General features: G+C 43.4%; 3 protein-coding genes across 10 annotated transcripts; all 3 read left to right on the plus strand.

The window, feature by feature from the left end:
- The first annotated feature begins 132 nt into the window (after window positions 1-132).
- Window positions 133-10,541, plus strand: LOC143376397 (transcription factor E2F2). 4 transcript variants are annotated; one of them, XM_076826663.1, is made up of 8 exons: window positions 133-394; window positions 6,005-6,102; window positions 6,180-6,337; window positions 6,420-6,561; window positions 6,646-6,859; window positions 6,947-7,220; window positions 7,325-7,685; window positions 9,320-10,541. In XM_076826663.1, exons 2-8 carry the CDS (start codon window positions 6,024-6,026, stop codon window positions 9,442-9,444), a joined length of 1,353 nt encoding a protein of 450 aa, XP_076682778.1. In that variant the 5' UTR covers window positions 133-394; window positions 6,005-6,023; the 3' UTR covers window positions 9,445-10,541. The 4 variants fall into 4 exon arrangements, with proteins under 4 accessions (XP_076682778.1, XP_076682777.1, XP_076682780.1 ...); XM_076826662.1 differs by lacking the exon at window positions 133-394 and adding an exon at window positions 411-2,118; XM_076826664.1 differs by lacking the exon at window positions 133-394 and adding an exon at window positions 4,203-5,012.
- Window positions 10,542-13,428: 2,887 nt separating this feature from the next.
- Window positions 13,429-16,453, plus strand: Mrg15 (mortality factor 4-like). 2 transcript variants are annotated; one of them, XM_076826670.1, is made up of 8 exons: window positions 13,429-13,649; window positions 14,014-14,105; window positions 14,216-14,333; window positions 14,404-14,712; window positions 14,795-15,007; window positions 15,090-15,259; window positions 15,343-15,515; window positions 16,314-16,453. In XM_076826670.1, the coding sequence occupies exons 1-7, from the start codon at window positions 13,642-13,644 to the stop codon at window positions 15,513-15,515; spliced, it is 1,083 nt and encodes a 360-aa protein (XP_076682785.1). In that variant the 5' UTR covers window positions 13,429-13,641; the 3' UTR covers window positions 16,314-16,453. The 2 variants fall into 2 exon arrangements, with proteins under 2 accessions (XP_076682785.1, XP_076682784.1); XM_076826669.1 differs by lacking the exon at window positions 16,314-16,453 and having other exon boundaries at window positions 15,343-15,905.
- On the plus strand, window positions 16,381-24,532 carry LOC143376398 (serine/threonine-protein phosphatase PP1-beta catalytic subunit). Of its 4 annotated transcripts, none has more exons than XR_013087084.1 (7): window positions 16,395-16,516; window positions 17,029-17,100; window positions 19,550-20,037; window positions 21,322-21,420; window positions 21,509-21,748; window positions 21,817-21,979; window positions 22,454-24,532. XR_013087084.1 is itself a non-coding variant. In XM_076826666.1 (6 exons), exons 1-6 carry the CDS (start codon window positions 16,465-16,467, stop codon window positions 21,922-21,924), a joined length of 1,059 nt encoding a protein of 352 aa, XP_076682781.1. In that variant the 5' UTR covers window positions 16,395-16,464; the 3' UTR covers window positions 21,925-24,532. The 4 variants fall into 4 exon arrangements, 2 of the variants coding, with proteins under 2 accessions (XP_076682782.1, XP_076682781.1); XR_013087085.1 differs by having other exon boundaries at window positions 23,798-24,532; XM_076826666.1 differs by having other exon boundaries at window positions 21,817-24,532.
- Window positions 24,533-24,668: the final 136 nt, after the last annotated feature.

Raw genomic sequence — 24,668 nt, forward strand, 5'->3', positions numbered from 1 at the left:
ATATTTGGAGCAGAATCGGTGGAGTGAGTTGTAAAGGTTGATAGGAGGCGCGAGGCGGGAACGAAAGCGTAGACCTACTTTCGCACGTGCGAAGTGTACGGCCCTGCGCACAACACCCCTCCATCGTGAAGGAAGCGACGACCGCCCGCTTAGTTTCGGGCAAGAAACGGCAGGCATCGGGATCCTCCCAATCATCGGAAGTGCGCGTGTTCGATGGACTGTAATCAAAAAGTTTCAAGACTACATAATTCGCGAGTGGGTTGCTGTTGTCTGTTTCCCTTTCGCCCCGTTTCCTACGCGGTAAGGCCCACGGTTAAAGGGACTCACTGCCAACATCAAGCGTGGACGTCGGTCCTGAAACCGCACACCCCTGTGACCATGGCGGAGTGACACGGTAATAATCTCTAAGGGCAATCTGTAAAATCATATCGGGATGTCAGGGACGAATAACTGACCCACCGAAACATAAACGTGTTCCGTGAAAGTCGCGGCATAGGGATTTTTCACCTACACGCTCCGGGGAGCTTGCGTGGCAGTTTCGTGGAAAACGAAAGGGACAGTTTTGGCGCGTGTGCCCGTTACAGCCGTGCAATCGTTAAGCTACTCATGGATCTGTCGTCTCTGCAGTCCGTTTATCCGTTAAACGACCGCGACACGCGATCCCGTGCGGATACGACGTCGAGTGGTAACCGAGGAACGTCTAACCCTAACACGTACACGCGATCGTGGCCGTGATATCGCGAGAGGCATCGTTGGCTTTGTAGGTCAGGAAAATGATCGGGATCGTGGCTGAATAGCGGACCGGCCGGAGAAAGATCGAGAGGTGACACGGGTCTAGGAACATTTCGGATATCGGCGATATAGCTGGCGGCGCGGTGGTTACGGAGAAAAGCGAAGTGACGGTTTTGGCGCGCGTAATCGACTCCTGTGTGCGACCGGCAGATGGCCGGTGCGCCGGTACGTTATAGGCGCGCGTCCACGAACTCACCGACACATGACAGCCGCCTAAGCGCGTACCACACAGTGTAAGGGTTTACGTCGAGGAACAGGCCGGCGCAGCGGTGGTAGAGAAGGAAGGCCACTACCACACGGTGACACGCACGCTGGTCGCTGCGGCGAGCGCAGTAGAGCGCACGGACACGCGGCTCGGTGTGTTACTACTACCGGTACAGGCGGGTCTATCTGCCTCGTAGCCCGAGCCAGTTGCCAGCGCGCCAGCCGGAGCCCCGTCCATCCATCGAATCGCCCAGCTCACGAGCCGGCCTCGTGTGCGCGCGCGACACCCCGACCGAAAAGGTTTCGTTTTCCTCGCCGGTGACACGGCCGATCATGCCGAGGCGGGGCTTATCGTGAACTTTAGAACCTCTACATTCCTCGGGACCTGAAAACGCGGCGATCACCTCCAACGGCTTCCCGGCCCTTGCACGCGCGATTATTTCGGGGCCCCCAGTCTGCTGCCTTGGCTGTCGTTCCTATTTGCCGAGATCGGCCCCGCAGAAAATGGACACCGCACCAGTGCGGTCGAAACACTGAGAGGCGAAACAGATACACAGGAAAAGAGGCTCGAGAGGGAAAGGGACGGATAGAGAGAGAAAGAGAGGAATAAAGGCCACGCAACGCTTTGCTACTGCTACTGCTACGACGACGACCTACGGAGACGAGGACAACGGCAACGGGGCTCACGGGCGAGCCTGGGAAGGAAGGACGGAGAGAAGGAAAAATAAAAACGCGCGCGAGCGCCAGGGCATAATCGTATGTAACGAAGTGCGTGCACGATACATAGCCAGGGGGGGGAGAGAAGCGATAGAAGAAACATTTCGTGGCACCGTTCGCCTCGGGAGGCCGGGTTAACTCTCGTCGTCCCGGGCACGTTTGCCTTGTCCTGTCATCGACAGGCCTCGGTGCGATTCGCGTCTAGAGGCGTCGAAATCGCGGCAACGGCCACCACGACCACGACGGCGACGTATTTGCCATCGAGGAGGCAAGGATATGCCTCGCTCGTCGGTGCTGTGACACGCGCCGCGCCGTGTGCTGCTGGCTGAACCTCCCGGAAGAGAGCGTGGGCCTCCGTCTCAAAATACTGTGGTGCGGTGTTTCCACCGCACGCTCGAGAGCCAAGTAAGTGGAATAAACACGCGGCAAACGTTTCTTTTTTTTCTCTCGCATCGTTCCTTCCCGAATAATAGAATCTTGCCGCCTCGACAAATAACCCCCCGCCAGTGTCGTTTCGAAACGCGCACACGTACAGGACACATGTGGCTACATGATTTTTCGTAACTAGTTTCGTCACTGGGCTTGCGACGTGTGTGCGTGCGAGCGCCCGCGCGCGCGCCTGTGTGCCACCCGAACGGCTCGGTGTTCCTTCCCCGCAGTCGGTTGGAAAAGATATGCTTACTGGAGCGCATTAGACAGAAAAAGAAACGATGAGAGACCGTTATTTCGAGCGCAACCGATTCGATGCGTCGAAAGTCGTTGGCCCATCCTCTCTCGATCAATCGCGAAAGCGTGCAACGATTCTAGGTTTCCTCATGAGCGTGCCGGCAGCACGCCTAACTAGGGATACTCTAGTCCCGGCTTGGCTCTTTAAACGGCCTCTGCGTATCGCGTGCGAATTCTACGCTTCGTCTCTGTGTGCGTGGCTGCGGAACTGGTAGGTACGCTTGTGTCCGTGCGGGCTCGCATAATCGCGCTCCCTCGTTTGTCCGCCCGCTCGCTCGCTCACTCGCTCTCGTATGCATGGCCGCTCCGGCTGCGTACCGTGCGGATTTCACCAGTACGCATCGCCCATTACCTTCCCGGTCGCTGTTCCCTCGCGGACGAACGTTAACGGGCGATACATCCAGCAACAGACACACACCGAAAAGAGGCAGCCCAGGATGAGCATGCGATCGACGCTAACAGCTGATCGCTGCACCGTACGCATGGTGCCGGAGGCAGGGCGCTGATCTAACGCCGCGTTTCTCTCACTTCACCACGATAAGAGGGAAAAGGGGACGATCCGAATCTCTGTTGTCGATAGACCTCGCGACCTGTGCAGTTTCCACGGAGCGGAAGAGCTGAAAAAAGGGGGACAGCCAGGCTCGTCGCTAACATCTGGGGCCTGAAGCCTCGTGCACATGAGGCGTTCTCCGTTTACTCGTATGAAAACCCATGGAAACTGCTGCACCGTGTTTCCTGTCCCCTGTGGGCCACATTTTTTCGGATCTCGCTCGGCGCTCGATGAATCCGCAGAGATGCCTTGCATGAAAAAAAAAAGTCGAGATTTCGTTTTTCTCGTGATGCCTCCTTTAACGGACTCGCTTCGCCATGTCAGCGAACGGTTCGACTATAATTTTCTCGCTTTTAAAGAGCCGGCCGCGGCTCTGCCAATCGATGACGCCACGCTAGTTTTACGTCCAATGCCGGCGACGGGAGTTACACTAGACCGGCTTTTATCTTCGAGATAACATCCTACCAATCAATGCCTCCGCAGCGTGCATTGCTCCCAACCTTCGAATGCGCTTTACCAGTGCTATTAGCCTCTCGCGATCCCGTCGTGGAACACGCCGGCTGGTGTGTACCCGGCCAAACACGCGAAAACGAGACAACCGCGCAGTCCGACCGGGAGAGAAGTTCGCTTCTAAAACTGCTTACGACGCAAGGCTGCCGTAACACGACGATCCTGCTGGCGTGCCTCTTTAAACCACACCCGGAACGCTGCCTCGTGTTCACGAGACGCTTGCTCTTTTTTTCGAAAATTCTCGTACCGCCGCACCGTGGGTCCGTTCTCAGGCGCGTAACGAGACTTTTGAAAACGGGGCCCTTAGGATCGTGCATACACATTTTCTGCCCCCTTTTCTTTTTCTCGCGGCCACTTTGCTTCCATTCTCGGGCTTTCGAAACGAGAACCTGGCATCGTATTATGAAATTCGGAATGGGAAACGGAAATAGCGTCTGAAGCACCTTCTGGTTAATTAGGACGAGAGTAGCGAGATTATGATTGATCGTTGAATATATGTGAATGAAATAATTACTGGAACTCTGGAATTTTATAAGCATTCGGTTCGGGTAAATTCTCAGTTTTCTGTGGAACATAACTTGATCACGTGTGTTCGCCATCTGTTAATTATTCGGATAATCTCTGGTAGTTTTTTTAAACAATAGCGCAAAAATCTGTCTACTTTTTTAAAAAATGATACGTGAAAAAGGGCGTTGTTAAAATATATACTTTTCAGTTCTTTCCGGTTCATTACATTCGTTTTTAACATTAACAGCTGTGATACAGTTGCGTCGAGGTGCGTTGTAAAAATTGACCCGCAATTTTAACCAGATGTTCGTTTCTTGCGGAATTGTCACCTTGTCGTTTGCCCGACCACTTCCGCTCCATTATTTCATCGAACGATTAATTTTGTATACGGCCATGTTACCAGTGTTCCGTTTCTTTTTCTTTTTATTACTCCCGCACGTTCATGCGATATTATTCCCTCTTCAAAATATTACCCGCCATTTACTTGTGTAAAGCACGGTAAATTTGAATTTCATCATAAATGAAAATGGCGGAAAACAGTTATACAGTATAGAAATTAACAGATCGTTCAAAAATTCAAATCGTAACAGTTTCAACGGCAACGTAATAGTAGTATCAATTTACGAATGCATCATTTCCACTGGTTCCCCTCCTTTTTTTTTTTATCTTATTAATACCAGAATATTGTCATTTCCTCTGTGGCGAACGCGAGGTGCTTTGGAATACGAGTTCTATTATTAGTATCCACCGATGTTTGATTCGCGAAGAAAAAGGTCCTTCCCTACGCTCCCCGTTCCTTTTGATATGCATCGAAAAAGTCGCTCCACCGTAAGTGATATCGCGACCGAATGAAATTTACTGGCGAGCGCGTAGCGTCGTGAAAAAGCCGAGAAAGGAGGGACGAAAATCGATAGAAATTTCATTCGAATGTGCTCGCCTCCTTGCCGATATTTTTCGTGTATAAATGGCACTTTTCGTCAAGCATATTGTCGACAAGGTTAACAAGGTACCAATATCTCGTTAAATGTTGCAGTTTAACCTCGCCGAGCGATTTCGCTGCTCTCCTTCGAAATTTCGTTGAGTAAATAATACGTGGCGACATGCCTGAGATAACAAACAATTGTTTCCAACGAATGGAATCAAATGAAAACTACGTGTCCGCCGGAACACGCTGCACACTCGCATTAACCTTCATGGGCGATACTGGAGTGTATGGCACGTTTTCTTTACGAACCTCGATCTTTTTAAGGAACATAGGAAGAGATTTTTATTGCAATTTCCACCGATTTTACAATCATTTAATTGCGCGAATATACAGCAGAAATGGGAAGAAATAAACATTCGATATATTCGATCATTTATTTGCATAAGGAATGGGTTGTGTATACATATTTTTCAAGAAATATATCGTTTATTTTGCACTGAATAAAACATTTATTCCTGTGTTGTATAAGTTTTGTGAACATATTTCTGGAACAGATATTTCATATGCCAGTCATCACACTGTTTTATAAATGTACAATATCTTTGCTTTTAGAATATTACTCTTTATATTGATTGCACATAATTTAATATCCATGCATACTTGCAATGCATGCAGATAGTTACATGCAGCATCAATGGCTCTTAACCATTTTCTCTTTTGATTAACTGCTTTTGTAATTGAAGTACAAGTGGGAATAAACAAGCGTGTACCTGGTAATAGAATAGAATTTTCTTTGCAATTTTATAAAATGAACGTGAAGATTTTGTAAAAGGAACTTATGTGTGCAAAAAGATATATGGAAGACTTCAACACAACTATCATGTAACTTTTCTTATAGTCACTTGTATGACTTAAAATGCTTTACATAATATTTAATGATGGAAATGTTGGAAAACAGAAATTGATACTTTTTGGATGTTGATCTTATCGATGTTGATTATATTGAATCCTACACCATAAGCTTGCAGCTTCATAATTCAGCTAGCTTACGTATATGTACGTAACTGTTCTAGATTCTAATAAATTACAAAAATGCCTCGAGTAAGGAGACAAGTGGTCTTGGAAGATCCTGCCAGGCCTGTTACACCAGACATGGCAGAGACCAAATTATGTATGTATCGAGTGCAAACAGCTTCATAATATCCCTATACCTGTGTGTACGCTCAGGCACATAAATGTTACTTTCAGTAAAGACAGAATTTTTGGACGATGGCTCTTTGGACGAAGTGCAAGCACAAAAGGTAGCTGAAGAAACGCCGAGTCCTCATCTCCAAGATCATCAATATGGACAAACGCCTTGTTATCAAGTGACAAGGAAACCCACACAACCACCGCCACGAACTGAAGTAAGCGTGCTGTTCCTGTGAAAGCTTTGACTCCTACCGATGATGGAATAAATTAACAATCCCCCCTGTTGTGTCATTGCAGCAAATATCAGTTCAGGCGGTGAAAAGAAGACTGAATTTGGAAATGGGAACCACCGGTCCCAGCCAATCTACCTTTAAGACTCCTAGAGGTAAACGCAGGAGATCTGGATCGAGTTCGATAAGTGGTCACACGCCTACCAAAAGTACGTCTCATTAATTTCATTGGTTGCCTACGGGATCATTTTATTTCTTACTTCGTAGGAGAACAATTTTTATCCTCGTTTCAGGTAAAACGGTAGAAAGAACGCGGTACGACACATCACTGAGCTTACTAACGAAAAAGTTCATACATTTAGTCGAGAGCAGTCAAGACGGTGTTGTAGATTTAAATGTAGCGTCCGAAAAGTTGGAAGTACAGAAGCGTCGTATATACGACATTACAAATGTGTTGGAGGGTATAGGTATTTTGGAGAAGAAAAGTAAAAACAATATACAATGGAAGTAAGTTGTTCGCCCGCTGCCTCGTGTCGGGCATCGAGAGCAATCCCCGCGGTTAGACAATTTAATCACAATTATCGTCTGTCGCAGGGGCGGTCAGTTACCAAACGACAGGAACGACATCGCTGATCTCAGAAGAGAAGTGGCAGACTTAGAAGCTAAGGAGAACACGTTGGATCGGTTGATTCATGGCGCGGATAAGAACCTTAGGGAGCTCTGCGCAGATAGACAATACGCTTATGTAACGTACCATGATTTACGTTCTGTCCCAATGTACAAAGACCAGGCTATAATGGCAGTGAAAGCACCGCCAGAAGCCACACTTCATGTTCCGCAACCTATCAATAATCTTGGCCAACAAAAGGTAACTATCGATTCACGTGCAAAGACTAGTTTCGCATCGAAAGCAGGGCTTGTATTGTTTCGGTCCCCGTTCACGATAATGTCTGTGTGCGTGTGCGATTGCAGCTCCAAATGCACATGAGGTCGTCTCATGGGGAAATAGAGGTGTTCCTCTGTCCCGATGATCCTGCAGTCAAAACGTCTCCCAATCCGGGGTACACGACGACGCAACCTGTGCCTTCGTCAAAAGAATCCGAAATGCCCTGCCTGCCTCCCGAACTGCTGGCCAATGGAGGGAGCGGGGTTCGGGTCGAACCAGTACCTTCTGTCGAGAGTTCGTTGAATACTCGTCTGAGCACTCCAGTTATATCCGCGGTTACCAGTTTAGCAGGCATGAGGGACGCGCTTTTGTGCGAGTCCGACGATTACGGACCAATGGGTGGTGGGAAATTCCAGCTCCAAACGGAAGATCAAATTAGTACTCCAGGTAGGATCGCGTATATCTTTTAAATTAGGATTTATCAAAATTCACGCCTTTCGTTATGCTTCCTCTGTTTTAATTAAAACGGCGAGTGCTTCTAGACGAAGTACAGCTTGATAGTTGAAGGAAAAGTTACTGCATCTATATATGATATTTATTTAACGTTTCGTTTCGAAGCAGTAACATTTTTATTTATTTATTTTCTTTTATTTTTATAAAATTTCGTATGCGCGGCTATGTATGCTGTTTTTCTTTGCATGTACGGCTTGTAATATATATATTGTTATATTTTATTCCTAATCCTGGGCATAAGATGCTATCAGTTGCAATAAGGTGAATACATCTTCCTCGAGCGCTGATCAATATAGAAATGGAAGTAAAAAAGGGAATATTTAATATTTGATTTTATATAATTGTATGTTTCTAATGCAATTGATTATTATAATTGTTTGTTGTTTTCACCTTTTTGTATTTTAATTTACTTTTCTATTGCTTTGTAATGAATTCGTGCTTTAACAATGCTTAAAATATCTCTCTTCCTTTTACAACACTTCTTGCGATGTGATGAACTTCACCCATGCTTCTTTATATGCACTTTTTTTTTGCCTGCAATTATTACAACTTCCTCTGTTCACACTACTGTATCTTTATGTTCTTTTTTCTTTTCGTTGTTTTTTAATAAATGCTTTTTACACTGCACTCTCAGTCTCTGTACTTTCGAGGTATTTTCAACCAGAAAGGTACGCTCCTTTCTTGCATAAACGAATCAAAGCTGCGATGGCGTTTTAGATTCGCAAGCCGCGCAACGCGATCCTCCGTGAGCTTGAAAGGGGCGTATTGTGCGCATGCCAAGAATGAATTCCGTCACTTCTCATTGGGAAATGATCTCTCCGAGAGAAGACTGGCAAGAGTTAATGGCACTTGTCTTTCGAACTTCATTAACTCAAGCTACCTTCCTTTCATTGCCCTTTGCCATTTCGACAATGCAGGATAGCCGTACCCTGATGGAGCTCTGGCTGTGACTTGTGTGTTAAAGAAATTTAAATCACATCACAGGCAGAGTTCCTGTTAGGTAACGGTTTCAAACAACAAAGCTTGTATCGCGCGAAGGTACGTTCCATGGACAAAATATTTATTGGCTTGTTTGTATTTTGTTGCATATACGATATATATTCCTCCATACTCATGCGGCTCGCTGTGTAAAAGCTTACTCCAGTTTTGCTTCTTACAGTTAATAACTTCGACATTTGCGTCACACACACACACCAGTCTCGCGGGGAACTAATTATCATATTAATCGGGAATCTGATTTCGGTATTAACGCTTTTAACACCACTAAGTTCTCACCGCAAATTACATACTTCTAATAACATATACAATTTTTTGCGGATGAACTCTAATGACTATCGTAACAACATTGATCGTTTCAAAGATTTAAGCGTTTAATATCGCACTGCTCTTACTTTTGTAATAATAGCCGTTCGTATAAGGAACTTCGAGTCACGTATATTTCGGGTGTTCAACATTTTCCTGTAGCATCAAATGATACGTACATATACTAAAAGGAAGCAATTGGAATCAAAGCGAAGGTGTTTGACGACACTGGACAAGTCCACCATTTTCTCTCTCTTCTGTTGCAGATCTAAGTATCCTCGATTTTGGGGAACACCTGCTGTCCTTGGAGCCACCTCTTTCCGAAAATGACTATTCGTTCTCGTTAGGCACGGAGGAAGGGCTTTCGGATCTCTTTGATTTCAAATTCTAGAAATACGATCGCGCGTGTTATCATGATCGCCATGGTCACAGCACCTTTGTCTTTTTGGACTATCACTCTGAGTTCGCCTCCCTAGTGTTCGAACGGATACAGAGAATGAATTTGTTAACTCGATTAACGAACGCGCTTTCGTGCCGTAACTGGCAGTTCTTTCGTTTCACGCGCGTCAACCCGTCTGAAACGATGTACATGCATTCTGTATAATAGTTGCCTTTTCGCTCTGTTGTTCGTTTAGAATAGCAGCGTTCGCACTGACGTTGTGCGAGCGGGATATAATTTAATTGAATTTACATATTTCTTTCTCCCCCTTTTTTTTTTGTAATGTACTATCAAGTCTGCAACGAGGAAATCGGTATGACGCGGGCTGAGCGATGATTTTGCTTGTTAGATCTATTCGAGAACGCGCGAATGTAAATACGGGGTTTATAGATAGGATCTTTACGATTCGTGTACGTCAACGTTGAAACGATACCGAATAGTATTTTGCCGAGGAATATGTTTTGAAGTCGCTATTCGTTCGGAAGATGTTTAAAAAATTTCAGCACACAGTATCATGTCGATCGCTTTCGAAATCGAACCTCTGCGGTATAAAGAGACGGGGATGGGGGTAAAAGAGATGAATAAATACGTGTACCGCGATGCAGAACGGGGAGGGAGGGGGGGAGGGGGGAAACATATCACACGAAACTGTTAACGCGGTACTCGGAAGTATTCCCGGCTTGATACGGTCGTAACCGATTAAGTTTCTGGAATGTGTTTAAAGCGAAGCTGCCTGGCGAGGCGTGAGCCATTTTATTTCTGTGCAATCTGTAATAAAATATTGTAAATGAAGTAAGAGTAAAAGAGTGAGTGAGGGGCGGGAGGGGGGGGGGAGGAGACGTAGGGAGAGAAAAAGAGGAAGAGAAAGAGAGACTGGAACACGCGTCGAACAATAAACTACGGATATTTTCTGCGGTTATTGAATTGTAAAATTAATGGAACCGGTAGCACGCGTTAAAGAATCATTCATAAAGAAAAGTCCCTCCTAGTGTAATGTTTCTATATCGACGTGATAATTAAAGAAGAAAAAACGAGAAGAAAAATAAAAAAAGGGAGACGCCCTCGTTCCGGGCGGTTGCCTTCTCTTATCGCTGGGACTGAATCGTTTGTTTCTTATTATTCTTCTTTTTTTTTCTTTTCTAAATCGTGTTTGAACCGGAGAGACCACCGTCCGGAAGGGTGGATCATGAGAATTTATAGGGACGGTCGATGCATAGTAGCTTGTCGATGAATCGTTTGTAAAGAGGAAATAATAATAATAATGATAACGGCAGGAAGGCATAGTTTTTATTCTATATACTTTTGTAATTGGTCGAGTTTTCCGATAGCGAGTGTATATCGTGCGCGGCTCGATGCGCGGACCTGTAATTAAAGAAGGTAATCTCTCTTGATGCGGATGGGGGAATAATTTATTTCGGCGAGAATCGCTGTCACCCTTTGTAACACTGATTCCATATGTGTAATATCGGTCTGGCTGAAACGTCGCACCGGTGAAAGCTTCTTCGGCGATGTTTGCTAGCGCACGGAGACGAACTCGAGCGTAAACGAAGGAGAAGAAGAGGGACAGGAAATCTTAGGCTGTATCGTCGCATTGTACACGCATATTTAATTCGAATCGTAACGATAAACGTCTAAGATTCATTCTTCAGGATACAGTACTATTCTGGACCTGATCTAAGGGCTTTTACAAAGAGAACGTTGCGCCAGTGCAGCTTGATTTCTGCCGCGCGAGAACTGATAATGTGGGAGGGGAGAAAGTGATTTGCGTCTTGGGTCGAGCAAGACGGAGAATATTAAATATCGTTCGATGTTCCTTGAAGAATACAAGGCTGCACTGGGGGGAATCGTCTCAGCTGGAAGTCTCTTAAAGGATGTACCCTAACGTACAACTTTAGTGTACGTCCAAAGCCATAGTGCCTACACAATAATTGATCACAACCCTTCTGCAACTGTAAATAATACAAATATATATATACATATATATATATGTATACAAATAAGGACGTGACGACCCCGATGGAAAAAAAAAATGAGGAGAAACGATAGAAGAACGGAGATGCTGCGGACACCTCATTACACCGGTTATCACAGGAGAAACAAAAGAGAAGAGATATCAATTAGTTAGTTTTTAATGATTATCAATATTATTATTGAAGCATTACACGAGAGAATGTTAGTTTATAAATTCACTTATTATATATGTAATAAGTACCGTACGTTTTATAGTCAAACGAATGTTGTGCGGAATAACGTGTGTACAGAGTTCTGGAATTACTTAAGTTGCACGTGTACAAAGAGAACTAGGGGGAATTTTGTTTTTTAAACGAATAATATACAGCGACGTAGACGAGATCGATCAATTAGAAAATTCTTTTCCGTCAATCGTACGTTTGTATCCACGATATGTATATTTATTTAAGCAAATACTATTTACTCTAAAAAGGGAAAAACAAATACAGTTCGTCGACGCTTGTTCTTTTTGAGACGCGCCAGCGTTTCCTCGTTTTCCTCGTAACGGATCTCAGCGTGGCTCGTATCCTTTCTGTATCGCGATGCAACATTTTGCGTGCGATTATTCTGCACAATATTCGATGCAATACCGATCTGCGACGGGGAGGATTGTAACTAGTTTCGTTTTTCGTTTTCGATTACTGGTGGTATCGCGCTTTTTTTTCATACGCATCGTGCAACGAGAGGGGGAAGCAAAGAGGGAGAGAAAAAGAATAGGAGTGCGTGGATGTGAGCGTGTGATTATAGAAATGAATGATATTAATGATACGAATGTGTTTAACGGTCGGCGATTACGGTCCTGGCCGCACCAGTGAGAAGTTACGATATTTTCTACCTGAATATTTGTGGAGATCTTCCGAAGTCTGAACATTGGCTGGATCCATTAATTGATAATCGTTCATGTTATATATTGCGCCGCTCTGTTGGAGGAGCGTGCGCACAGACACGTCGAGTTAAGCAAACAAAACGAAGCTTCTGGCGCCGTCCGCCACGCTCAGACTTCCCGAGATCTTTTTATAATAACTTATCATGATGATGGCAGTCCATCGTTTCATTTTTAACCCGATATTCGTGAACCTCGACCCGCTTCTGGCAGTCTGTCGAATAGACGCTTTTCGTATTTTACACGAGAAGTCGTAGCGCGTACCGTTTCGTTCCTTTTTCTCCGTTTCGCTCAACGAGACTTTTATAACGCGACCGAGCAAGCATCCGAACAAAATAAATTATTTCTAAACCAGCAAACGATAATTAGTGATTATTCGGATGGACATATGGAAAGTTATGAGTTTTAGAGATGCATCGATTCCTTGAAACTTATTTGTTAGTTCCAGCCAACGGTTACATTCGTTTCTGTACCACGCACGCATACACTTTTCTACAAGTACCATATTTGAGAGACTGTTCCAGAATAAATGGCAAAAAGGAAAATGATTCTGATCGAATTGTCTTTGAAGAAAGGGGGAAAAAATTGAGCGATGTATGTACCAATACGACGAACGAGACTTTTGTCACATTTTATCGGCACGATCTGCCGAGGGAGCATCGTAAAAAAAAGAAAAGAAAGAAGAGAAAGTTACAAAATATAACCTTGTGTAACGTCATAGGGAGATGTTGATGTTCTTTGATTATTCGAAACCTTTTACGCGTTCGCAAACATCTGAAAATTTTTACTTATGTTCGTTACTTTTGTAAATCGCATAAATGTAACGGGATACGTTCGCTCGAAACGATATTTAAACATTCTGTGGTATATGTTCAACTTTTACTCCACTAAATTCTCCTGGTTTCATTCAGATTTCGGTGTTTTATTTCGAAAACGATATTAAAGGTGTAAAGTGTAACAGCTTCCTTGGCGCACTGAATTCGTATTCAATTCAACGATGTGCGCATGCGCGAGCGCCCGTTATATGCGCGCTGCCGTTGACCGCTCATCATTCGCGCGCTAACTGTCAACGGGAGAGGATCGTTCGCGGCCGGTGCATTTTGAGGTTTTATTTACATAACGGTATTGTGTTCGCGCATAGAGGTTAAGTGTAAGATACTCGCAACGTATCCTTTCTTTTCGTATATTTTGGTTATTATAATGTGCATTAAATTCGGACACACAACAATTACTGAAAATTGCAAATTTTACATCGAATGAAAAGGTACCGTTATTCATATTATCATTGCTATTATAGCAATTACTTATATACGATACGAAGCATTTTGCAACAGTTCGATGAAATTCTGCTAGCGAGACTCACGTTTCCACAAATTCAAATTTTAAACGCAAATTTAAATCAAATGTGCGTTCCTCTTTACGCAAGCCAGATAATCCTGCAGGAAAAAAGTCTCTAGCAAGAGATTTATATTACTAGCATAGTAACAAGCATTGCGTATCAGCCTTTACGTAGAAAACATTCAGGACAGAGCCATTAGACGCCGCTTTTAAAGTTACGCTTTAAGTTGATCAGTGGAAATCAATTGTTTTCCATTGGCGCGAATTATCGAGTAATTTCCTAAATTTAGACGATATTCAAAACTGACGACCCAGAAACCAGCAGTCAAAATAAGCAATCCAAAGGAGCCAAGTATGCCACCGAAGTGTAAATTTCAAGAAGGCACGTATTTCCTTTTTGACAGACTTGCACCGAAAGCTCCAACATCTACTGATACCTGGCTGTTAGTCTCTTCTTGCCGTTTAATTCGTAATCTTACTCATAAATTGTAGGGGAGAAGGTGTTGTGCTTTCACGGCCCACTAATTTACGAAGCAAAATGTCTAAAGTCCTCCATTACTAAGGAGAAACAGATCAAATATTTCATTCATTACGCTGGTTGGAATAAGAAGTAGGTATCCGTTTTGTATCGATTACTTGGAACGCGGATAAAGCTCTAAGGATTATCTTAACGTAAACAGCTGGGACGAGTGGGTGCCGGAAAGCAGAGTTCTCAAATACAATGAAGCGAACGTACAGAGACAAAAGGAGGTTCAGAGAGCCCACTCGAACCAGCAATCCGCGCAGAAAACCAAAAAGGGTGGTACGTCTACTAAGACTCAAGGACGCAGGAGCGAGGGTGTAAGGGAAAAGGACACAGACAGTAGAGCCAGTACACCAGTCGCTACGGTTGAAAAGCCTGTCAGTCGGTTTAGCAAGGGCACTGCCAGTGCCATCACTCCGTCCTCGTCTCATGATACTACTCCAGATGCTCCGCGTAAAAAACGCAGGTCAGTTTCCTCTTCGGGGACCATTGTAAGAAAGATTCGTCGAGGGGGGCGGAGAGCGTGAAATAATTGATATTTATTGCAGTCGTTTGGAGCCAACTGGCGATACCGAAGAATATCTTACCAAGGTGGAAGTGAAAATTAAGATACCAGAGGAATTGAAATTCGTACTAATCGACGAATCGGAAGTTATATTGAAACACCATAAATTACCTGCTTTACCGGTGAAAAATACGGTCGACAAAATATTGGACGACTACGTGGAATCGAAATCTTTGGGCAAAAGCGATTCAGTCAGGTATTTGTGCAATGGCAATTAGAAGTAAGTTCTCTTTATTCAGTAGAAGTCTTTTTTATCGTAACATGGAATTTACTTTCAGAGAAAGCACGTTGGAAATAACCAAAGGCATTCGTGAATATTTCAATATTTCCTTGGGCCTGCAGTTATTATACAAATGGGAACGTCCACAATTTATTCAAGTTACGAATGAGAATCCCGAAACACTGCCCAGCCAATTATATGGAGCTTTCCACTTATTGAGGCTATTCGGTATTACTGTTATTTTAATCTAGAGATTCCAATGTTTGGGTGAATTAATAAGAGAAGCTCATGGAATTCCATTACTTTTGCAGTGAGACTCGGTGGGATGTTATCGTACACCACGTTAGACGAAAGGAGCATACAGCTATTATTATCGCATTTTCACGATTTTTTACAATACTTACAGAAAAATAACACTGAACTCTTTAATCTTCAACAAGATTACGCAGATTCGCCACCTGATTATCACAGGAAATATGCTTAAGTTAGTATGAACAAATGAATATTTTAAATTAATTCAAACAATGTTACTACCTTCTCGTCTAGACTATCTCACGTGGCAGCTGCAATGTTTGTTTAAAGAACACGTACATTGACACTGTTATGCTATAGTTAATTCGTTATACAGAGTGGTTAGATTAGAATATATAAACTGAAGACTTATACGAAATATTGTGTTAAATATTGTCGAAAAAGTATTGTGAGTTTAATCTTTTCTTATCATTGAGTGTACAGAAAAAAAAAGAATATGCAGCACTTGATGATATACACTTTAGTTTAGATGAAAACATTGACGATGCTTTTTATTTATTGTAAATATAATGTATCGCAGTTTTATTACCTAATTACAATTTTATACTTATTCGGCGGTGCTCTACCGAAATAACGTTGTTTCTTTTCATCATTACGACTCTACTAAATACATTGCTACTTCATTATCGCTTCGATTATTTTCGGAGTAATCGCAACTATCGCAATTATGAAACTGGAGCATTGGAATAAACATTTACAGTTCCGTTTACATTTGAATGATTAACTATGATAAAAGTTAACAATGTTGATAACATCATTGAACTAGAATCAATTCCCACGATGCGCACTAAACCAGAATAAAGTACCTTATTTACATTCAAAAGAAACTTCCTTCATTAAATTTTCACGTTATATTCGACCCACTCTTTCAATTGCATTCGTCTCGGTGTATTATTCGAAACAGTATTTCGCAAATACTTGAAGTCTGATCCACCTCTGATTTGTCATGTTCTTTTCTATATTTACGTAGGACCGGCAGTCGATAACAGCACGTACGACGCATGAATCGCGGGGCACGTATATATATATATATATATATATGTATATATACAGTTAAATGCGTACACAAACGTATCAGCCAGTCCGCAAACATCGGGTCAGTCAGTCAGTGGCAAGAAAAAATGGCGGATGTCGAGTTGAACGTCGACAACCTGATACAAAGATTGTTGGAAGGTACGTGATAAAAAATGGGAGCCTCGGTGAAACGAAAGTGTCAAGTTGCTCTCGTGATAGCCGTCTTCGATCTGGTGTACAGTTTGCCGAAAGTTTTTCCAAAGTATATCGAGAGAACTCGCTCGATGCGAAGTCGCCGCGCGTACATCGGCAGTATATACGTTCCTTTTCAGCCGATGGAAGATTAAATCGTGCGCGGTCTACTTTACGCTGCCCAATATCTGTGCTCTATCAGTCTGGAAACTGTATCTCTTTGCTCTCTCCCATTTCGATCGATGCCCGTTCTGCTCGCGGTTTACAGATTCGATAAAACGGAAAGTAAGAAGAGAGAAAAAAAAAAATAGTATCGATCTTCGAGTGTTGCAGTCGCCGTAAACGACGTAAACTCTTTACGTGCCAGACGTCCTCGGAATCTATCCCCCTACTTTTCTTTATTTTCTCACCAGGCAAAACTGTTACTTTTTGTTTGTTCTCTTTCTCATGCTACTTGTCGGAAACTGTGTGCGGTAAAGTATACCACACGCAGAAAGACCAGGTTCAGAAGAAAGCCAAGCTAAAAGATATTTTCTCGTCGGATTTTGTCGGTACGCAACAAGGAAAACCAACCCCCACGTAGTACTTTTACGTTCTTTAGCTGCGTCTCTTACCTGCCTCAAAGTCGTGCGTGAAAGCTCGCCATCGTTTGCTTTATGGTTTACAATGTACGACGAAACGTAGAAGCTAGATTACATAGCATTGTCGCACCCCGCAACGTCGAACTTCTCCCAAGACATTCTCTTCGCTCCGAGTCGATCTTGCCTTGGTACCACCAGCGTCCCCCTAGCTTTTCTGATACCGTTGCACCGAGCCTGAAATCTGGACCTTTAACGGAGTTCCCTGGGCATCCTGTTTATACGTTGCTAACATTCGACTAAAGTAAAGTCATTTCCACGAGGGGTACAACTTTCTAACAATCCAGTTTGCACGTGAAATATCGCTTGAATGCAAATTAGTTTAACCGCATGCTATATGATACTTGACGTGTTCATTTTACAAGTTTACTTTCTTTTATGGGAACTCTATGTGTATGCTTTTTTATCATGTTTTATGAGAACTCTGTCACCATCCCTTTGGAGATATCATGGCACAACTTGAATGCTCCTTGGCAATTATTGGTTTCGATGTGCATATCCTGGTGTATGTTCTTCTTAATGTTTCCAACGATAATTATAAGTTACAGCGCTGAATTTATTGAACGTGTATTTGTCATGAATGTTTGGTTTGACTGATAGCTACTGTAAACAGACGCTAAACGTTATTTGTGTCTGAAAATGTTAACGCTTAGCGGAGAAAAAAATGTTCCTCGTAAATTGGTCGTTTCTCAAATCACCCGTGTAAATATTTTCAGCGAGAGAGGCGTATCAAATTGATAAGATTGTTAAAAAGAAATCGCAACGTGCCGCGCGCGAAGATTGGCCCGAACTATCATCCGCGCGTCTGATCAAATATAATGATGACGACGACCAAGATTCTTTTTATCATTCGCCCCGTTTCCGTAAATAACTGTAATATTAATAGTCGCGACGCTCCCGACGTCTTATCGTTTACGAATTTCATATCGGTCTTCCTGTTTCAGAGGATCCTCCATGCTCCCCCCCTCCACCTCCGCCATTTAATCATGACGCTTAGATAGTCGTTGATGTGACCTTGGTGATATGCAGTTTTCCAATAATCACCATCGGCCCAGTTTAACCGCACCGTGAATTCCTTTATGGCTATAAATAATCCAGCGACACTGGTACAAGAGATTTCAAAGAGTTCTCTGCGCGTACGAAATTTTTCGTACGCGGCCGGTAAACAATTCTGTTTATATATCGCGATTAGGGGTGACACGTAACCGAGCTTTACCTTGCCCCGAGCTTGTTGTTTTCGAGTGTTTCGCAAGTTTACCCCGGCACGAGGCGTATAATGCCGACTCACGTAGCCACTTAATCCCTTCGAAGCATTATAACTACAGTGTGCGACAACCTTTCGTATTCCCCGATTATTGCATCAAAAGAAAACCTATATATCGCGCAGCTCGATGCCTCTGTAATCGAGCCTCCTCGTTCCGTTCGAATCAGCCATTGCGTCATTCGCTTGAAAACCGCGTCGTCGAAGAAAAAAAAAAGACGTTTACACGTTTATTTCCGTGTTTCGAGAATCGCCCTTGGGGCGTCCCGGTCGAGCAGGCGCGACGACGCACTAACGTTGCAACTCTTGAAATCTCTTCTCCCATCGAAGCCGATGGACACGTTGTTTGAAACTTGATGCATTTAATCGAGACAGTCTACACGAGTTAATTGAGATTCATTATTTAGGAACAGCTGGTTTAAAAATAGCGCTGTACAAACGCTTCGGAGAAAACGAGAGAACCAATCAAGGAAGATTCGTCGAGAAAGAAACGACTCTTACTCGGACTCATTAAGCCCCCATTATCGCCCTCGATGCATGAGATCCGGCTTACACGGCGCACCGAAATACCGAGAACCCCGAACAAAAGCTAGCGTTTCGTGTGTACCAGCTTGATGTAAACAATGAAGAACTCAAGGTCGCTTCCACGCCAAGCCACACACGACCTCCGCATCATCTCTGTTCTTCTCGCACACGTAATTCTCTTAAAGCGTTGCAGGACAGTAGGGGTGGCGCAAGGACGCGGAAGACTCCATCCCTTGAACTCACCCCTATCGTCCGCGTCGATTCTACCTTCGACCCCCGCTATCCAGCGACCTTGAGGCGACGGAACACCCTTTCACCCTTACTTTCGTTATAGCGTTGCGCGCAATGAGAACACGAGCCGTACAGGATGGACACGGCGATCCGTAGAGTCACCGAGTAATCGTATTACCCTTGTCCCCCTTGAATCGGTTCTGCCCAGTCGGCCAATTGCAAATGCTCCAGCGTAGAGAAATTATGCTCGAAGTACCTGCGAGAACGAAATCCGTTTGAAGCTTCGCGTTGTTTCCCGTCGCCGGTCAGAATGGAAATCTAAAACGTGCGAATTTTTGGGCGCAGTCAGAGGATGCCGGCCAGGAAAGACCGTCTTAATGTCGGAGGGTGAAGTGCGCGGCCTTTGCCTGAAGTCACGGGAGATTTTCCTTCAGCAGCCGATCCTGCTCGAGCTGGAGGCACCGCTCAAGATCTGCGGCGACATACACGGCCAATACACCGACTTGTTACGGCTGTTCGAGTACGGCGGCTTCCCGCCGGAGGCCAACTACTTGTTCCTCGGGGACTACGTCGACCGGGGCAAACAGTCGTTGGAGACGATATGCCTGCTGCTCGCGTACAAGATCAAGTACCCGGAGAACTTCTTCTTGCTCCGCGGCAATCACGAGTGCGCCAGCATAAACAGGATATACGGGTTCTACGATGAGTGCAAGAGACGGTACAACATCAAGCTGTGGAAGACGTTCACCGACTGCTTCAACTGTCTACCGATCGCGGCCATCATCGACGAGAAGATATTCTGCTGCCACGGCGGCCTCAGTCCGGATCTTCAGGTGATTCGTCACTTAATGAGGATCGTTTCGAGAGTTTTCGGTACAGGATTCCGATGCACTTCTTACGCTTCTGTTAGTGGGTCTGCATGGGTTGCTCTGTTATGCTTGATGGTTTCCTTTCGAGGTAACTTGGTATGGGGAATGCTAAGTTCTTCAGGCTGGATTATGTTTCTGTTACCACTTTACTATGAGTTTCTGCTGGGAGGTCGCGGAGTCTATTGTAAATCTTATGTAACTTCCGCATTTCTGGCAGATGTGTAATCGAGGGTACGGCCTTTTAAATAGGAAACAGTTTCCGCGACGTTGCGCGCGGAAGTCTCGTATTAAAGATCGATACGGGCTTAAAGAGCACCGAGCCGAAGCTATCGCTTTCATGAATTCTTTAAATGCGAGCCAGCGCGGATTTCATTTCTGAAAACTCTTCGAAACGATCCGCGAATGCTTATGTTTCTATCGGAACGATCGTTTGCTCTGAAATGTATTAGATATTATGTATCGGCACTGTTCTAGGGGTAGTGGAGATTTTAGATAGTGCATCGGCTTGCTTTTTAAAACTTTCAAGATCAGATGCTCGAATTAATCAGGAGAAACTGGTACTTAGGAGAGAACTTTTTCATTTGATTTATATATAATAGAGAGGTTTGTTGAATATATTCCCCGTCGGAATAATCGTTAGGGAGATCGGGCCATTTAGAGACACCTCGTTTACGTTAAGCTAGAGTCCTTATCGCGGACGTATCCGGAATTAAAACGCTCGATTGTAAGTGGCCTTACGAAGGAAAACTAAAAACAGACATGATCCTCGAAATATTGATTTTCTATTTATATTCGGAGCAAGCAGGAAGAGATTAAAAGTTCGATCTGCGTTCTGTGTTAAAATGTCAAAAGATTGATATCTTTATGGAGTGAAGTATTGATTTCTTCTTATCTCGCTTGTTCGTGCATGAAGGAGGGTTTTTTTTTTTAAATTATTGTACAAGGGTAATCCACGAAGTCTTCCTGCACGTACATGCCAGTACATCGGCAAAATTCATAACTCGTTGATTCCGAATTCGGAAGCGTCCTCGGCATTTCAATTTCGCAACGTTAAATATCGGTGGCGCCTAACATATGCGATTCTTCGGGGAAGAAAGAAGTTATTGTCCCTCTGTGAAATAAACACGTACCGATCGTTGGTCTGCTTTTTAACGTATCTTTGATAATCAGTTTGCACACATTTCATAACTCTGTTAGCGGAGTGTCGAGGCGTAACGTGTTTATAACTTGGGCGACTTTATGCAACAGAATATGGAACAGATCAGACGAATCATGCGCCCGACTGATGTACCCGACACTGGCCTTCTCTGTGACTTGTTGTGGTCTGATCCGGACAAGGAGGTGCAGGTATTGAATTCGTTTATATAAGCCGGTGCTCCGTTGGAGACCGCTCTAATCAACCCTGCACTATTGACTTTTGCGGTTGTTGTTACAGGGATGGGGCGAGAACGACAGAGGCGTCTCCTTTACATTCGGCCCGGACGTGGTGTCCAAGTTTTTAAATCGGCACGACATGGACCTGATATGCAGAGCGCATCAAGTAGTCGAAGATGGCTACGAATTCTTCGCGAAACGGCAACTGGTCACTCTGTTCTCTGCCCCGAATTATTGCGGGGAGTTCGACAATGCCGGCGGGATGATGAGCGTCGACGAGACCCTGATGTGCAGCTTTCAGGTATGATCTATGATCCGCGCGGTAAGCGTCGCGCACGCCTCGGTTTTTAATTCGTGCGTCTACCTCAGATCTTGAAGCCCTCCGAGAAGAAAGCTAAATACCAGTACGTGAAGATGAATACGGGCCAAGGCGCAAGACCATCTACGCCACAAAGGAATCCAGTGAAAAAGAAATGACAGCCTCGCGCTAAATATTTGACACCGACACCGTTAGTGGATGCTCTTGTGTTAGGTAAACTGATTTGGCATTTAAGGAAATTTATCATTAATTTAATTAAACTACACGTAATATTAAACTTAACATTAAGGGAACTTAAGCTAATAGACAGCAAAATTTCTATCGAATAATAATGTTAAGAGCATAAGAATTGTAAGATACGCTCTACCACTACCAGCAGTCACAGCGGGAAAATGAATAACATAACGAACGGGTGAGATACGTAGTGGTGTCTCGATGATCAGGAATTATTCGTCACCGCTGAAGACTTTTAAACCACGGTTTTAACTTTCTCCTTTTGCGCATTATTTAAACTGTAGATATCTTTAAGTATATAATTATGTTGACTGATTAGTGATTAAAAAGTAACTATATATATCTATATATATATTCGTAGAACCTGTCCGAGTGTGCTTGCTATGGAACGTTTTAAAAACAATTCTCGACCTTCGCCAATACTTTTCATGAGTATTACTTTTCATGTTTCAGCATGAAGACGTCAAGAGAAGTGTGTAAGATTACCTCTTCCTTGATTACATCTTAATAAGATAAGTAATATAATAATTAAATGCGACACTCTTCTCATTAATTCGAACAATGGATCACTCCTGTATTTTCTGGGGATTATTTACGCGCACCTTCCAGATGCAGGCGGTCCTTCACGCCATTAGCGTTTAAAAGAATTTCAACATTCTCCCACTTGACTATTTATTGCTTCCATGTTAAATGTTCAGTGTAATTAGACTCGCTGATTACTCCTAACAATCCTCTTATTAATATCGACATCGCTTTTGCAGCTAACTTGATTATTATCGTTTTAACGAAACGCGCTGCCGCGTCATGTACATAGATGATACTCTTTCATTTCTCGCTCCACGACTTTTGTTCCTTCTTTCTTAAACCGTGCCCAGAGCAGGTAAAACTACTTTAGTTTCCAGTATTCCAAAATATCGACAGCACGTTCCAAGGTACATTGTAGAAACGTTAGATTGTTTATTCTCCAGAAGAAAAAAAAAGCAACCAAAAAAAAAGGAAAAAGACCGGAGAGAAACAGAGAACCAGTATTTTTAAGACAATGTCTCTACTATGCAGATTATTATTATGCCTTTATTCGAAGCGTACGCTCTCGAAGAAGGAGGATTAAAGAAAATGAAAATTATCTAAGATATGAAATATACTTATTAAGGAGTTGTCCTTAAGAGGAATCTCAGTTGCTGAGAGATTTTAATCTTGCGATAAATGGATATCTATATATATATACATTAAACTGATAGGCAGGTTATAAAGACGTGAAAAAGAAGTACTCTTTTGTTATTGGACAAAAAGATTATTGTCATTTCAGAGAACTTACTATTTCACTTTCAGATGTTTTGTCGTTTTGCCTCTCTGATTGCAGTCGAATTTCTCGATCCGCTACGCAGTCAAGATCGTTCTGTAATTAATTTCAACGAAGCGACAGTGCAGCATTTAGTTGTTCGTAGTGCGTGCTCGAAATAGTGTAGCGACAAGGTATCCCCGATGTTTTCGTTCGTACTCAAGGCATTTATTTCTTTAAAATCATTCTAAGGGAAAGTGAACATTCCCGAAAGCCCACAGTACCGCTTGCACTTTCCGCTAAGTTGTGCGATATAAAAAGTAGTTTCCGTGATTGACAAATGATGTGCATAGAAAGTATCATAGGTGATTCGACCACCGACATGTATAGAAAATAAGTGATTAAGATGATTTATCGAGAGCGTCTAAGGAATAATACAATATTAAAAAGAAAAACAAATAAAAAAAGAGATATATATATATATAATAGATCGCATTGTAATGCCAGAATATACTTAGTTCCAGAAGCGAGAGAAAGCATCAACATTCACGTATTATCTGAAAGTGAAATAATCGACTTCGATGCATCGTTAGGCGATGAAGTCAGTTTTGTTTATAAATATATATATTTGTAATTTATGTTTGTTAAAAGTGTTATTTAAGCGGCGACGACGAATCATTGTGGAATGTTTTTTCTATTCGCGAGACTTCTATCGATTTATTGTATAACGATTATTAGGAACTGTTAATAGAGAACCGAATTACGGAGCGTACTTGACGAAATTGTACATCGGGTTATGTTCGTTTCAAGTATATTTAATCCTTAGCGTTTAGAGTACTTGCGGAAGAGAATGGAAAAGGTCAGGCATAAACGTGTCGTATCGAACGGCCGTCTTCCCGCCACTTTTCAGCCCACCCCTCGAACCTCCCCCTCCCCACAACTTCCCTCCATCCCCTCCCGGTATAAGTTTAATTGTAAAAGAAAGCGGTTGTGATCCCTCGATATGCGTTTTGTCCGAGACTCATAAATTATATATACAGATATTATATTTGTAAAGAGGCCGATCGGTCGCGATTCGACGATGCTCTATCAAATTATATGGTAAATATATAAAATATACTGAGACTTCGACGAAGTCAAGATCGACGTGTCTGTTGTTACATCGATCGAATCCCGGCAGTGCACGCCATGTAATTGCGGCATCCTAAAGATGTAAAACTTTCAGATAATAAACATGCATATTGTTGTACAAACCTGCGATTTATTCGACGATCAACGGTTCGATCCTCGATAAACGGGGACGACAGAATCGTGCGAAGAGGATTAGGAGGACGGAGGAAACAGAGAGCGATAAGATAAATTGTCCCGTCGCATTGTTACCGATAGAGA

This window comes from Andrena cerasifolii, chromosome 14 (assembly GCF_050908995.1).
Source record: "Andrena cerasifolii isolate SP2316 chromosome 14, iyAndCera1_principal, whole genome shotgun sequence".
Classification (NCBI taxonomy): Eukaryota; Metazoa; Arthropoda; class Insecta; order Hymenoptera; family Andrenidae; genus Andrena; species Andrena cerasifolii.